Source organism: Cimex lectularius, unplaced genomic scaffold (assembly GCF_000648675.2).
Source record: "Cimex lectularius strain Harlan isolate CLEC.00 unplaced genomic scaffold, Clec_2.1 scaffold258, whole genome shotgun sequence".
Classification (NCBI taxonomy): domain Eukaryota; kingdom Metazoa; phylum Arthropoda; class Insecta; order Hemiptera; family Cimicidae; genus Cimex; species Cimex lectularius.
The window spans coordinates 438691-453318 of record NW_019392828.1 but is presented as its reverse complement, the minus strand read 5'-3'; the positions used below and the strand labels follow the sequence as shown (position 1 = coordinate 453318).

General features: G+C 34.8%; 1 protein-coding gene across 7 annotated transcripts in view; it reads right to left on the bottom strand.

Annotated features, from left to right (window-relative positions):
• The window catches only part of LOC106670319 (nucleolysin TIA-1), a 387290-nt gene that overhangs the window by 76142 nt on the left and 296520 nt on the right, over positions 1 to 14628 (bottom strand). For all 7 annotated transcript variants that reach the window (XM_024228481.1, XM_024228476.1, XM_014400523.2 and 4 more), the window contains exon 4: positions 1196 to 1298. In XM_024228481.1, coding sequence (XP_024084249.1) covers positions 1196 to 1274 — 79 coding nt within the window. In that variant the 5' untranslated portion in view covers positions 1275 to 1298. The remainder of the gene's footprint in view (positions 1 to 1195; positions 1299 to 14628) is intronic.

Sequence of the window (14628 nt, the reverse complement as noted above, 5' to 3'; positions counted from 1 at the left end):
AGCGATGGAAAGAGAGAGAGAGAGAGAGAGAGAGAGAGAGAGAGAGAGAGAGAAAGAAGAGTGAAAGTTGTTTTATTAAGGTGACCTATCTACAAGAATATGAACAATAATGAGTGGAGTTTTTCATTACCCCTAACTCCTGGTACAAAAATGACTCGGAAAGTGTAAAATGTATTTTATTTTATGTGGTAAATGTAACGTAAATGTTTTAGTATAAAAAAAAGAAAATTGTAAAATTAGAAAATTCTCTACTTTCTTCCACAACCCTTTCCTAAAGCCTTCTTCCAGTTTTCTATGTGTGATAAACCTACGAAACGATTATTATACAACACAGTGTCGTATTAGAAATATACATGTTAATTCTCCAATATGAAAAGCGGGATAAAAACTGGTTTGCAATTCGTACACTGAAATTCAAGTATAATAAACCAAGTTGGTAGGATTTTCTAAAAAAACTATGCTCCACCAAACCGTTTTACAGTTATTCTCAAAAACAGGTTGGAGTCGCAGAATACAATTTCAACATTTGATAAATAACATAAGTCATATGTGTAATGCATTTTTGATTTACAACCAGTGCAACATCAAAAAAGTACCTCAGTGGAAAATCTTCTTACTTTATTCCATATTGAAATACAATACAATGTCAATTCCCGTTTCTTTATTTGTTCTTTTAATTTTTAGATCATTCCAGTCTCTCGAATTATCTTCATTTCAGAAACCTGCTAGGCATTTATCCTAGTTGGTAGGCAAATTAATGAGATGAGTATTTTTAATGCCAAACTTACAAAATAATTTAGTTTGCACTTCATTTATTTCGAATTATATTGCTGATGTATAAGAAAATATAAAACTAAATTAGTATTTTTATGAGCCAATCAAGGGCTATGATAATTATATCAATGGTTTTTTAATTACATTAGATTACAAGGGATAAATAAGCGATGTAACAATGCTCGATTTATATCAGGACCGAAACTGTATAATTGTCTTCCTATATTAACGGTAAAATACAAATTGGTACCTGGTACATTTATCGGGATGGTTTGGTATCCAAATAGAAATATAAAAGAGGGATACATCTAATAGCGAAACATGGATATCAACATTAATTGGGATCAACATTTAAAGAGAAACGGATTCTTGTTAAATAGACGATACATTTAAAGGAGAGACATGCAAAATTATCACTTACCGTCAGATTTCGGTATAGGCGGTTTACGCGTCGCCCAATTTGTACGAATACTTCTACTTCCAAGCCACTGTCCGTTCATAGCTGCTATCGCACTCTCAGCCTCCTGGAAAATACAAAAAGAAATTATTTACTAAAGTGTCCAAAATAAACGACCGCACGAGAGAGAAAGAGAGAGAGAGAGAGAGAGAGAGAGAGAGAGAGAGAGAGAGAGAGAGAGAGATAGGGTGAGAGAGGGGAGAGAAAGATAGCGACAGGCTGAGAGAGGGGAGGGAACGGGTGAGAGAAAGAGGGGAGAACGGTAGAGGGTGAGAAAGAGACAAAAAGATAGGCAGATAATACATATATAAATAAATAGAATGTGAGAAAGAGGCAAAGAAAGGGAAAAAGAAGGTATGTACAAAACAAAAAGATAGATAAATAGAAAAACAGACCGTGAAAGAGAGGGATGGAGAGAGCGAGAGAGAACGAATGAGTGAGATAGAGATTGAGAGAATGAACAAATGAGGATAAGAAAGTGTGAAGTAAAAAGGCAGGGAGCCATAGAGATAAAATGAATGAGTAATACTGAAGTTAAAAATAAATAAGGGCGAGAGAAAGATAAATAGGGGAGAGAGAGAGAGAGAGAGAGAGAGAGAGAGAGAGAGAGAGAGAGAGAGAGAGAGAGAAAGAGAGAGAGAGTGAGAGAGAGAGAGAGTGACATATAAAGAAAGAGAGTGAGGGGAGGGGGAGGGGAGAGAGAGAAACAGAAAGAGAGAGGAAAATTAAAGTAGAGAGATAAGAGAAAAAAAGGTGAGAGTGGAAGAGTGAGGAGACAGAGAAATAAAATAGATAGGAGATAGGTAGACAACAGAATGAGAGAGAAACAGACTGCGAGAGGGTGTCTGTGGGGTGATGAAGCTGTAATTTAATCCTTACCGATCATCTGGGTATACTTCGGTGGCTTACATTTTCAGACTTTCATCTCACCATCTTCAGTGTTTCGCCACATTACAGACCAAACCAGGAAATGGAGGCAGATCATATGATCGGTAAGGATCAAATTAAAGATTTTGTGTTAAAATAACAAAACCCAAAACAGATTTCTTCTACATGGGTTGAACGAATAAATTGACGTTAATGGTATAGCAGTATTCTAATATTTTTAAAATATTATGAACCTTGTAGAAACATAATTTTAAGAGGTAACAAGAATATAAATATATATGTTTCATTTTGTTCTGTGGGAAGATAACCCAGGGCAAATGACAAGATCCACTCCAATATGCACTTTTTAAAGCAACCCTTTTTCTTAAAGGGCAAAGGCTGGCGGCTTTTAAGTTATCAGGTGTCTTTCGCCCGGGTCTCCTCTCTTCCACCCCAGTATGTAGAAAGTGAGAGGGGTTATGAAATACAGATGGGCACATTTTTCCCACTAAAAGGCAGGTTGGCGGAGTATGTTGGAGAAAAAAAGAAGAGCCGCCGAGGGGGGGGGTTGACTGAGGAGTAGGTCATATTATTATATGGTCTAACTCCCCATACCACTCACTACGCGGCCTCTCTATAACCCCGGCGGTGATGGGCCCACTAAAATAACCCATCAGTTCCTTCGCCCATCAGGCCGATATCACCCTTCCCTTTCAATCTACACCCTCCAATTCCAACGCTGTGCCGCCCTAAATACAAAGTGACACTTATCTCTGACCTAATGCACAGTCATCTATGTATTTGCTTAACTAGATTTGTCCGAAATTCGGTGGAGATGAATTAAATGTGATTAATTAACAAATATAGTAGTTGGTTTTCAGTTAATAGTAGAATAAAGAGATCATTACCCACTTTTTTGTTTAAGTAATCAAAATTTCAAAAAATAAAGAAATAAGTGAAAAATGCATATTTTATCTGAACAAATAATACAGGATTCTGCACACATGCTCTATATACAATTTTTTATTACATTTATTTGACATTTACAAGTACAAATATTGTATCGAGTAAATATGTTCATATATGTTGAATTTGTCATTTGAGACTCTTGTAGAAAAGCGGCAACACTCCTTTGTACTGAAATCTTTTTCAATCTTCACTCAATGAGAAGGTCTGGGGGCCACTTTCGCTTCAATCGCCTTGGAGAATTTTCAGAAAGGATTGGGAATGATAAATGTCGTATTAATAGGTTATTGTTTATGTTCAGTGATTGATGAAATGTCTTATAGCTGGTTTTGATGAGTTCATGTGCAAACGGGATGTCAAGGTCGATATGAGTAGTATAATTTGAAATGTAAAAAGGAGCATTTATAATTTGACAGAGAATTTTTGATTTGGTTGCTTGGAGACGTTGGGAATTGGAATCGTTGGTTGAGCCCCACATTGCACCCAGTGAGGACTAATCATTGTCTTGCTAATGAAAATTTTGTTTAAAATGTTTAATTTTGATCGTGAGCCAAGTAGTCTTTTTAATAATTTATAACGTCTTTTCAGTCTTGTGCGGGGATTCCAAGTCCGTTATCCATGAAAAGTCCAAGATATCGCACAAGGACAGTGATAGGCGGTGGGATTCCATTTATACTCACTGCAGCTCATTTATTTTTACGTAAGGTAAAATTTATTTGTAAGCTTTTCGTTAGGTTTTTCTTCATTCTCCACTTTGTGAACTATAGTGTTCACATGATGTTGAAAGTGTTGAGTGTTAATTACGGGGTCCAAATTGCGTGTAAGAATCGCGGTGTCATAATCAAATGTTTGTATTGAAATGTTAATGTGTCTACGAATATCTGTAGTGTATATTAAAAATATAAATGGGCCAAGTATGCTTCCCTGAGGAACACCCGTCCGAATGCGTATGTTAGGTGAGAATTCAGTTCCCTGATAGACTCGGCAAAATTTGTTCCTCAGACAAGAACTGAGTAAGAGTGAGGATGTACTTCAGTTTTCAAAGCAAGCCAGACTCAATCGAAGCCTGTTCTAAATGAAGACACCCAAACAATGCCGTTTTTGTTCTAGGGTAGAGGCGATATTAATATTTAAGATTTTTTTAAAGCGGATCTTATTGAGGAGTGAATTGGAAAACTTACGTTTGCAGCATTCTACGACAATTACAATTTACTATCACCGATTTTATTTGTTTTTACATTTTACTGATAACCACTCTGATCCAAGATCCAAGTTTTATCTGTTGATGTCTGCTATATTGTCATGTGTGCCCGTGGACCTGGGTGATCCTCCTGGGCCGGGGACTACAGTCCCATCCTCTTCCTCCAAGACAGAGGAGAACGACACCCCGGATAAAAACGGACCGTCCGGTACCGATATTATTGATTACACATTTTAATAAATTTTGGAAAAATATTTGGTTTACTTAATTGCGTTGGTTTGGGGTGATTAATATTGGGGGTGGGATTATTTTAATTTTACATAGAGATAAAATTATTTTCTTAATGGTTCTTGTTTGTTATTTTTTAAATTTGGCCTTCACTACTTACTTGTCAATTAGTGTATACATATATGTGTGTATANATATAATATCCAAGCACATTCATTATTTTTATTTAATTAATCTAAAATTAAATTATCTTTGGAAGAATTATCTTTAATTTTATAGTTTTGTTTTTCACTCAACCTTACAATCTGGCATGACTGGCTCTTACAATAGTAAGAGCTTTTCCTTTAGGTAAGGAAAGAAGCTCACAATATGGGTTATTAAATAATAGTAATCATTTTATTGCTCGTTCGCATAGTCTCGTATATTTCCATCAGACGAGATTCCATGTTTATGTAAATTTATTTTTAAAATAACAAGAATGCTACAGCAACTCCTAGATTTACTGTTTGTTTTTATTACATCTTTGTACCAATTTATGTATTCTTTGTTTTCAGGGTTACAAAGATACACTTGGCCGACATGGCCTTTGATTTTATTTAAAAAAACCAAACAAACCCTCTACTGTAATCACATAAATATAAACCCAACACGATTTACTATCGTACGTAAAACATAAAATATATTTTAGATGAAATACTGTGTAATATAAGTTGTAATTTTATTTTTTTCTAGTAAGCTGCACTTATATGAGAGCATCTTGTCAGCCGTTTCATCATCACTCATCATTTGAGATCAAGCTAAAACCGTTGAAGAAGCGTAAATTGTATTTTTTCTATTAAGAACGATATTTCTATGTCAAACGTTTTAAAAACAATTATCACATACAATTATATGGATAAGAATTCATTAAAAAGAATTAATATTTCCTCGTGATATTTTTTCATTTCTTCTATTAAATCATTATTTCTGTCAGGCAGAATGTCTGGCCAATTTGTCTAAGACGACAATTGCTTTAGATAGCCTCTTTCTTCACAAAGCATGCATAAAATTGTATGTAATCGTAATAGTGGACCGTCCGGATCGGAAGCGGGTCTGATAGTCCTCAACTTTGGTGAAAGCCCCCCGCCGCATGATAGGAAAGGGCCATTAGCGAAGTCTCAATTAAGGAAATTAAGTCTGTTTGAGATACAATCAGCAACGAACACGTCCGAGTGACTAATTGAAGATTCCCTATCGCGAGATATTAGTGGGATTGTGTTCAATTTGTAGAGGTGCCATCAGCAGTGTCTCGTGCTATGCCTGGCACAGGTGGGAGCCGGTTAATGGACGTTTAAACACTCATTGCAGAACCATTTCTTTTCATTATGTAATATTAATTAAACAGATTTTTATAATCTATGTTACAATTTTTCTAATTAAGACGGCAAAAGAGAAGTCAATTGCAAAATATAAACTTCTTTGCTGTAAAATGTATGACAATGTATTTATTAGTTCATTTCTTACTGTTAGAGATAATTTTATAATTTATTACTGTAAGACATTTAGAATAATAACGTGGGAAGTTTATGGGCCGAAAACAGCTGAGGTCATCGCCGCCTCTTTCCTTCTTTTTCTCTTTTTTTGCGCGCAATGTGTTTAAACTGCAGCCATTTGAGCGTCTCGAACTGGTTACTGACTCTGATTTCAAATATATACTACGTTGATATCCTAGAATGCTGGCCTCTCGTTTGTACTTCAGGTTGTCAAATACAGAATAGAAACAGATCATACAATACATGCACATATATGCCATCATTACGTCTTACAGCGGAAGAAGCTGCACAATATAATTTTTTGAAATGCCTATATTATAAAGATTTAACATTTTGCTATCACAATTATCTTTTCAGTTTAAACCTTCCAAACCAGTACTATTAAAACGATAACACAGTGGAACTCCTCACCTACAAAACCGATGAAATTATGTACAACGGTTGGGAGGCCGGCGAGGTCCTTTACTTCCTGGAAGTCGTCATAATTCACGCCAATAAATACACTCATGCAGAGTACCAAATTACGCATTACCGTCCTAATTCAACAGTCTGCCAATGCTCGATATTCCATTCCACCATAAATCGTCTTCTTACATACTTAATCACTCATGCAAATAAATCGGTTAAAACAATAGATACCCTGAGTTTCGATATTGCACCAGTGACTACTCACCTCCCCTCGATTTTATTTCGTTTATTTTGAACGCTCACATTTCATTCTACTACTTCTTGTGTGCGTCTTCTCAGATCTAGTACATTAAATTGTATTATTTTTCTAACGCCTTATTTCTTATTATAAATAAGTGGGAAGTTTATGGGCCGACAAACAGCTTAGGTCATCACCGGCCCTCTGCGTGTTTTCCTTCTTTTTCTTTTCTTTCACGCGTATTTTGTTTTAAACTGCAGCCATTTGAGCGTCTCGATTTGGTTACTGACTCTCTGATTTCAGATATATACTACGTTGATATTCTAGAATGCTAGCCTCTCGTTTGTACCTCAGGTTGTCAAATACAGAATAGAAACAAAACATACAATACATATATATACATCACCACAAACATAGATGTGTGGTCACACTCACTCTATATAAGTTATACGCAACCGCTTCCTTTCACGCTAATAAATTAATATTACATTCATTACAATAAATTAATACAAACACAACACTCGATAGAAACATAGAGGTCTGGTCACATTCACTCCCCCAGAGTACTCGATATTCCTCGGGGCGGGGTTATTTATTATTATTATTATTATTTTTTTTTTGTAAGGGAACTTGTTGTAGAGCACAATTTTGCGGTAGACAAATTTAAACAACAGGATTATTATTCACAATGTCATTTATTCATTTCTGAGATTTAACACAAATAAGTTCAAAATAAGAAAAATGGAAGAAAACAATTTTTTGCACTACAACAGGACTTTTTACACTCAGATAGCCTTCACCCAATTAGTGCACGTTTATAATGTAACCTTTGTGAATGTTAAAAGCTTTAAACTAACTTTTTTCTTTTAGTCAAATAAAGGAGCATTAAAAACATAAATAAAATAAAAGGACAAATAAATTCAATGTCTAAAAGAATATCAAACAACACGCAAATAAAGTCACTTTTCAGTCAGGACCAAGTCCCATTCAGTCGTGAAGAATAACACAATCCTTTTTCACTCTCACACTCCTTCCTTATCAAAGCCCCTCTGACCCTTTCTCTCCCTTGAAGGAGTTGTTGGTAGCAAGATATTCAATGCCACCGCGTCTTCATTATCTCACCCTTTCTTCCTGGCTATTCCTTCGCAGCAATTTCATAGAGGCGCCGGGGAAGGGGAGAAATTCCACAACGAGCTTGGTTGAAGGAAGTTAACAAGGGCATTAGGTGGAGTTGAAAGATCACCCCTTCCAGACAACCACCCCGTCTCCCTTTTGCTCATATTAATTTGTGTTGCAGGGGAACAGAGGAGGGTTTTGGGTTTCAAGGGATGACGAAAACGAGTAGGTGTATCCTCCAGTTCAGATCAGTTTAGTTTGCCTTTTCATCAAAAGAGTAAAGAAACAACATGTGTTAACCCCGAACTAGCCTAATAATTTACCTAATTAATAACGTTATGTATTATAGTGCTAAAACATCAATACCCTTGATAAATACTTTCCTTCTCATTAATACCAGATAAAGAAACTGAGAACTGAATTTTACAATTAGGCTATAACTGATAAACGATTTCTTCTTCATTTTGCATTAAATTTAATAATAAATTGGGCGAAAAGTCTATATCTTGTATGAATACATGGGGTTTTTCGTGACAGTAGTTTGGCAAAATTTCAGCCCCAGGCATATTATTGATTCAAATGCCCTACATGAGCTTTTAGTAGGTAGCCAGTTTTCAAATGCTATATAAACGTGAACTATTTTATAATATATATCAATTTATTGGAAATATCACCATAAATCTCTTCTCGATTTTTTATAAAAAAGAAAGTTATTTTTCTTCGTTTAAATTTCCTTGATTTAACCACAATAAAATGCTTTTGAAGATTTATATTATGAAGTACAATATTTTTTTTTAAATTCAAAAATCATCCTTCAATTAAATTCAAAACTCATTTCAAATTAAATAAAAAGAACAATATTCCTAAATCCTGGACGTTAGGTCCAAGACGTTGAGTACATATCTAATAATTATTGTTATACTATGTAAATTTTAAACAAATAGTTAAAAAATTATTTTTAATATTGCTTAACATTTATTAACCGGCTATTATGTAAAATAAAATAAATGAGGTTTACTAAATAAAAATTACGATAGTTAGGTCAGTATGCCTTTTAATTTTACTGCCTTTCTTAACGTGGTTAAAAGGAAGTTATGATGCTTTTTTTAATTGTAACGTTCAACAGAAAGTTGAATTGGGAAAGCACTTCATATTTTATGATCATACATGTTTTAAAATTATTTTAGCAATATTCATAAAAATATCTTATTATTGTTAGTACTTAGGTCATTTTGGAACCAGGTAATATGAAAATGAAACTTCAAATTGATTTTTTGACATAAAAGATGGATAGATATTTGACTCTATTGACCATACAATTATAACTACAATTTTATTTAAAGTAGCATCTCTGAAACTGCTCGGTTCACTACCATCTTTCAGACAGGTTCAGACAACTCGAATATGATCTGCTATTAACAATTACATATGGGGGTACCGCAGGGTTCAATTTAGGTATCTTTTTATATTTACATTAAGGGTAAAATGGAAGATTTGGGGGGGAACTTTACTTATGCTGATGACACTATTTCAATTCTAAGCAAAAACTTTAAATAAAATCACTAATTATATTAATGAAGGCGTCTTAACATTTGTATGTTTACGTATCCCTAGAATCTTAAGAAATTTTTGACATGGAACTGAAATTTATTTTGCTTTTTTATATATTTCTTTATCTATAGTAACGACCTTCGGTATTCATCAATTATTCTTAAAACAACAACTAAAACTCACAAAAATAAACTAACTGCTATTCAGATAAAAATAATAGTAAAGGGTTTTACATATTTCGAATTCTTATTATAATCATTTGTGTGCTTTAAAAGTTGTCTAAAGTCAGCTGGCAGGCTACAACTTATTCTGTGCGGCCATAATTCCTCCTACTGTGTCAGTACATGTTCCATCGTTATCCACGTGTTAGCCTGGTGTGGCCTACTGGTCCTTTCTTTTTTTCTACCAATTCCCTTTACATTTTAAATTGTTCTTGCAAGCCTTTTCCTTTTGTAACTAAAGCAAAATACTCAGGTGTATTTCTGGACCAAAATTTAAAATTTAATTTTGTTAGGTGGAGTCCAACTGATCGTTACTGATAGGTTTTTTCATTTCACACTGGTTAATTAAGTTTACATTGCACTAATCACGATTGAATGCCAGTGTGGTTATAGAATTTTGAATAATCCAAAACGATCCAGGAGGGCCAATTTTCCATATCAGTTTAACTGAACCACGTGGCGTGTGTGGTTATCGGTAGTGCAGCGCGAAACGTTCTATCTCTCTTCCATTCAACAAACAAAACAAAATGTCCAGCAAATCAACTGAAATGATAAAATTGTCAACTCGGAGTAAAAAACCTCGAATTCAGTTTCCACAATTGCAACCGAAGCCAAAAATAAGAGCAACAATAAATCAAGAAAAACACAATCAACTCAAAGGTACTATCTTCATCACATCACCTGGCATTTATCTCCCACTCCTTTCTCACTACTTCCAACGATTTGGAAGAAACAGAAGATTCTATTCCAAGTCTTTTCCAAAACCACCATCAATATATATAAACAAAGTTCAGAACTATGTTCAATTATGTAAAGAACTTCCAGAAAAAATAGGTCCACAACACTGTAACTGTAAATCAATAATATCCGATGTATTAATTAACTGGCTGAATCCTGAAACATATCGAGCAATAGTGTACACACACACACACACACACACACACACACACACACACACACACACACACACACACACACACACACACACACACACACACACACACACACAAAATACTTCAAGAGTATTTTCACTCTTACCAGCTCAAACTGGATAAGACATTTAGAATAGTCATTACGAAACGTATCACTATCCAACAGCCATTATTTAAAAACGCCTTAAGTCGGGAACACACTTACCCGAGGCTACGCCATGCGACGTCACCCGATGCTACCCGACGCCTTCCCACGTTTTGGTAGGGCAAGCACACGTCGCGTACAGTCCACATTATCACAATCGCAACGCATCTTTTGTTCTTAATGCACTATTTTGAGCAAAACCTTGTAATAATTTGTTAGTTAAAGTTTATGAGAACAACCATCTAATAAATTGTTTGTTAAACTTAACTGTTTTAAATAAAGTTACTACTAACCATCATAATTAAACAATGTATAGAAACTTATGCATTTTTGATCTCGTTTAATTTGGTTTACATTAAAATAACATGTAATTAATATAACGACAAAATTACATGAACTTAGTTTGAAATAAACTACAAAAAATATGAGTGTCCCGTTCTGATGCTACCTGACATTACAAAATGGTGTAATTTTACGAGCAAAACTATGAAATAAATAGTTATTTAAATTTTCTTTTCTTTTGTGATTGATCAGCCTTCTCAGTTTAAATATACTTTCCTAAAGGTAGATTGGGGATGAGGCCAGGAAGACAGAAACAACAGACTGTTTCTGTCTTCCTGGCCTCATCCCCAATCTACCTTTAGGAAAGTATATTAAATTTTATGAGCAAAACCGTGTAATAAATTGTTCCAATTTTAGTATATGTACCGCCGAAGCAAGTACAATAAATTGTTAGTTAAATTTATTATATCAAAAAATCGTATTCCGGTGTTTTGATTAATTTTCTACCAAACCATTAAAATTAATTTTTTAAATAAAAACTAATTAATTTTTAATCGCAGTTAATTTGGTTTATATTAAAATAGGTATGTTGTAATTAATATAAGGGCAATAATACATGTAGTTTGAATAAAAATATGAGTGTCCGGTTCTTTTGTCTTCGACTGTACTCGATGCGACCCGACGAAAAGCTGGACAGTGGGGATCGCAGAGCGTCGGGTAGGTTAGCGTGGCATGGCATCGGGTAGATGTGCACGGGGGTAATGCAACCTTATGGAAAATCGGAGTTTGGATTTGCGTAGCATCGGGTGTGTTCCTGGATTTACCCTCATGTTTTATAGAGTTAGAAGGATAAACCAATAAATCTGTCATTTTTAAAACAGAAAAATTATTGTGCACAAAAATCCTGATAGAAGCGCACACCCTTTAATCTAATAAATGGAGATATAGAAAAATTTATTCTCATTAAGAAATGTATCACCGTCCAACAGTCATTATCTAAAAACCCGTTACCCTTATGCTTTGTAGAGTTAGGCCTTATAAAGCAATAAATCTGACATTTTTAAAACAGAAAAATTATTGAACACAAAAATCCAGATAGAAGAGCACACCCTCTAATCTAATAAAAGAAGAGAAAGAAAAATCTATTCTTATTAAGAATCGTATTAACGTCCACCACCATCTAAAAATACGTATTCCTGTCTTATTTTAGAATTAGACCCCAAAAGCACTAACTTTTGACATTTTTAAAACAGAAAAATTATTGCCCTCAAAAAATCCAGATAGAAGAGCCCGACAAAAGAAAATCACGGGTTTATTGTAAACATTGCCAACTGTACGGTCATAAAAAATCGTACTATCAACACAAGCCTAATTGTATTAAGCGTGCTTGCTTCCACCCGACGAAAACCTGTGCTAAAGATCGGACCACTCCACCAACGTGTCCTCTGCCGCTAACTACAAAGGCTGCTCAGGGCACAAAGAACTTCAGCGACCGCCCCTCCGCTCATAGAAACAAATCTACAGCCGGTTTCCGATGCGAACGAGTTTCGAGTTAATGGAAATCTGGGTCGCATAATACGTTCACGTACGCACAACGTTCTCCGAGGTCACTAGGCAGCAGTAACAATTCTTACCCACACCAACTCGCCCAACACTCAATTTCATTCTGTAGGGCCTGACATGTCCTCAACTCTCAACTTTTATCAATGAGTTCTAATCGCTTCTCACAACACTAGTTACTCTTCGATCAACCTTAGTTAATCAACTCCTGCCCAAACTCTCCCCATAATTTCTCAACTCGGAATTCACTCCTTATCCTCCAATGTAATGCAAACGGTTTTAGCTTCCACAGAAATGAACGAACTTGACCTACTATTACGAGAGCGACATAGTCTTTATTACAGAAACCGACAACACTACTAGATCCAATTCCCAAATCAGAGGTTACACAATTTACCGGACCGATCATCCTGACAACACTTCGCACTGTGAAACTGCAATCCTCATTCAAAATTTATAGTACAACACTTTATTCATTACTACCATAACCCTCTTCCCATTCCCCTTTAACCTTACATTGTCAGATGTATAATGACCTCTCAATAAAACCATCATCCAACAAGGCCTTACTTCCTTCTTTAGAACCCTTGGACCAAATTTCCTAGTAGAAGGCGACTATAATGCGAAGCACCAACAATTCTGTCACGCAGCAAATCCTCGAGGGAGGCGTCGCTGGTCGCAACGGTTTACGCGTTGACACGGCGCTCATCACTGTAAGTTAAAGGGCCCGGGTTCGAATCCAGCGGCCCCGCATTCAAACCCGACATACTTACAAATGGGCTTTTTGTTTAAAAACACCGGCTCCCCGAGGGTTGATATAACCTCTGCTATTGCGAACCCTCGTAAAAAAAATCCTCTTGGAAACGTTCTCCTTAACACACACTCCATAACTCCATAAGTAAACACACTAACCCACTTGTCCAACCAATATGCTCCCTATATCTCCCTGCATCTCTACATTTAGGTTCAAGAAAAGTCCCAATAGTTGTAAGTAAAAGACCATAGTCAGATCAAGGGTATAAGTAGAAAGACGCGTAGTCTTGAAACATCAATGCTTTTAAATAACTTTACAACTATGACAGATTGTGTAGCATATCGTGAAAATAAATAAATAAAACATCAGTAAATAAGTAAAGAGAATGAGAAAACTGTATTACAAATTAGAATTGTAAGCGTTTTTACAATACTTAATTTAAGATCAGATTATTTCGCCTTAACTCAATTGATATTATGTTACGACAATACTGTCTGAAGAGGAACAAATAAGAATGATTTGACATTGCACTATAAAATTTTTGTTAATAAGCCACAAGTAGGCAATACAAACTAAAAAATTTGTGTCTTCATGTGGTTAAAAATAAATTATTTTAGAAATCTTTGAAATTATAACACGCCGAATAAACTATTCTAACACCTATCTAAAAGCAATACATCTAAACACTATATTTAGTACATTTACATGTATGAAATATTAATAATTTCAGAAATTTAGGCAGTTCCAAAGATTTGTATATTTATACATTTTTTACTCAGCGTAACCAGTTTAAAAAAAATTATTATTAATGTTTATTGACCTTAATTTTTTATCCATTTTGTTGTAATATAAAAGATTTGACAATTCATGCTTTCCGGTACAATTATTTATATTTGTGGAAAGCAGCATTAATGTAAAGATAAAGTATGTTTTAATTTTTCTGTACTAATTTTGCGTTTTTCTTCTCACTCACTCTCTCTCTCTCTCTCCCCACCTCACCCTCTCTCTCGCTGTCACCACCTCTCTCTCTCTCTCTCTCTCTCTCTCTCTCTCTCTCTCTCTCTCTCTCTCTCTCTCTCCAACTCGCCCCCCTCTCTCTTTCAACCACAAAACTATTGCTTTTTGTATTTACCGTTATTTATTATAATTATTATCATATTATTTTAAGTATATTTGTTTGTGAATTGTATATCAACAAATTTAGACTAAAATCTGTTTGAAGTTTTTATTTAATAGTTTCGAAAGGGCTAAACAATTTTCAATAGAGGCATTTAGACGCATTATGTAATAAAACAATTTAAAAACAACTTTTATTATATTTTATCAAGTTATTCTTACTTATACGTATACTTAATTAATTATGCACAAAAATTTGAGTGACAAGCGGGATTCGAAC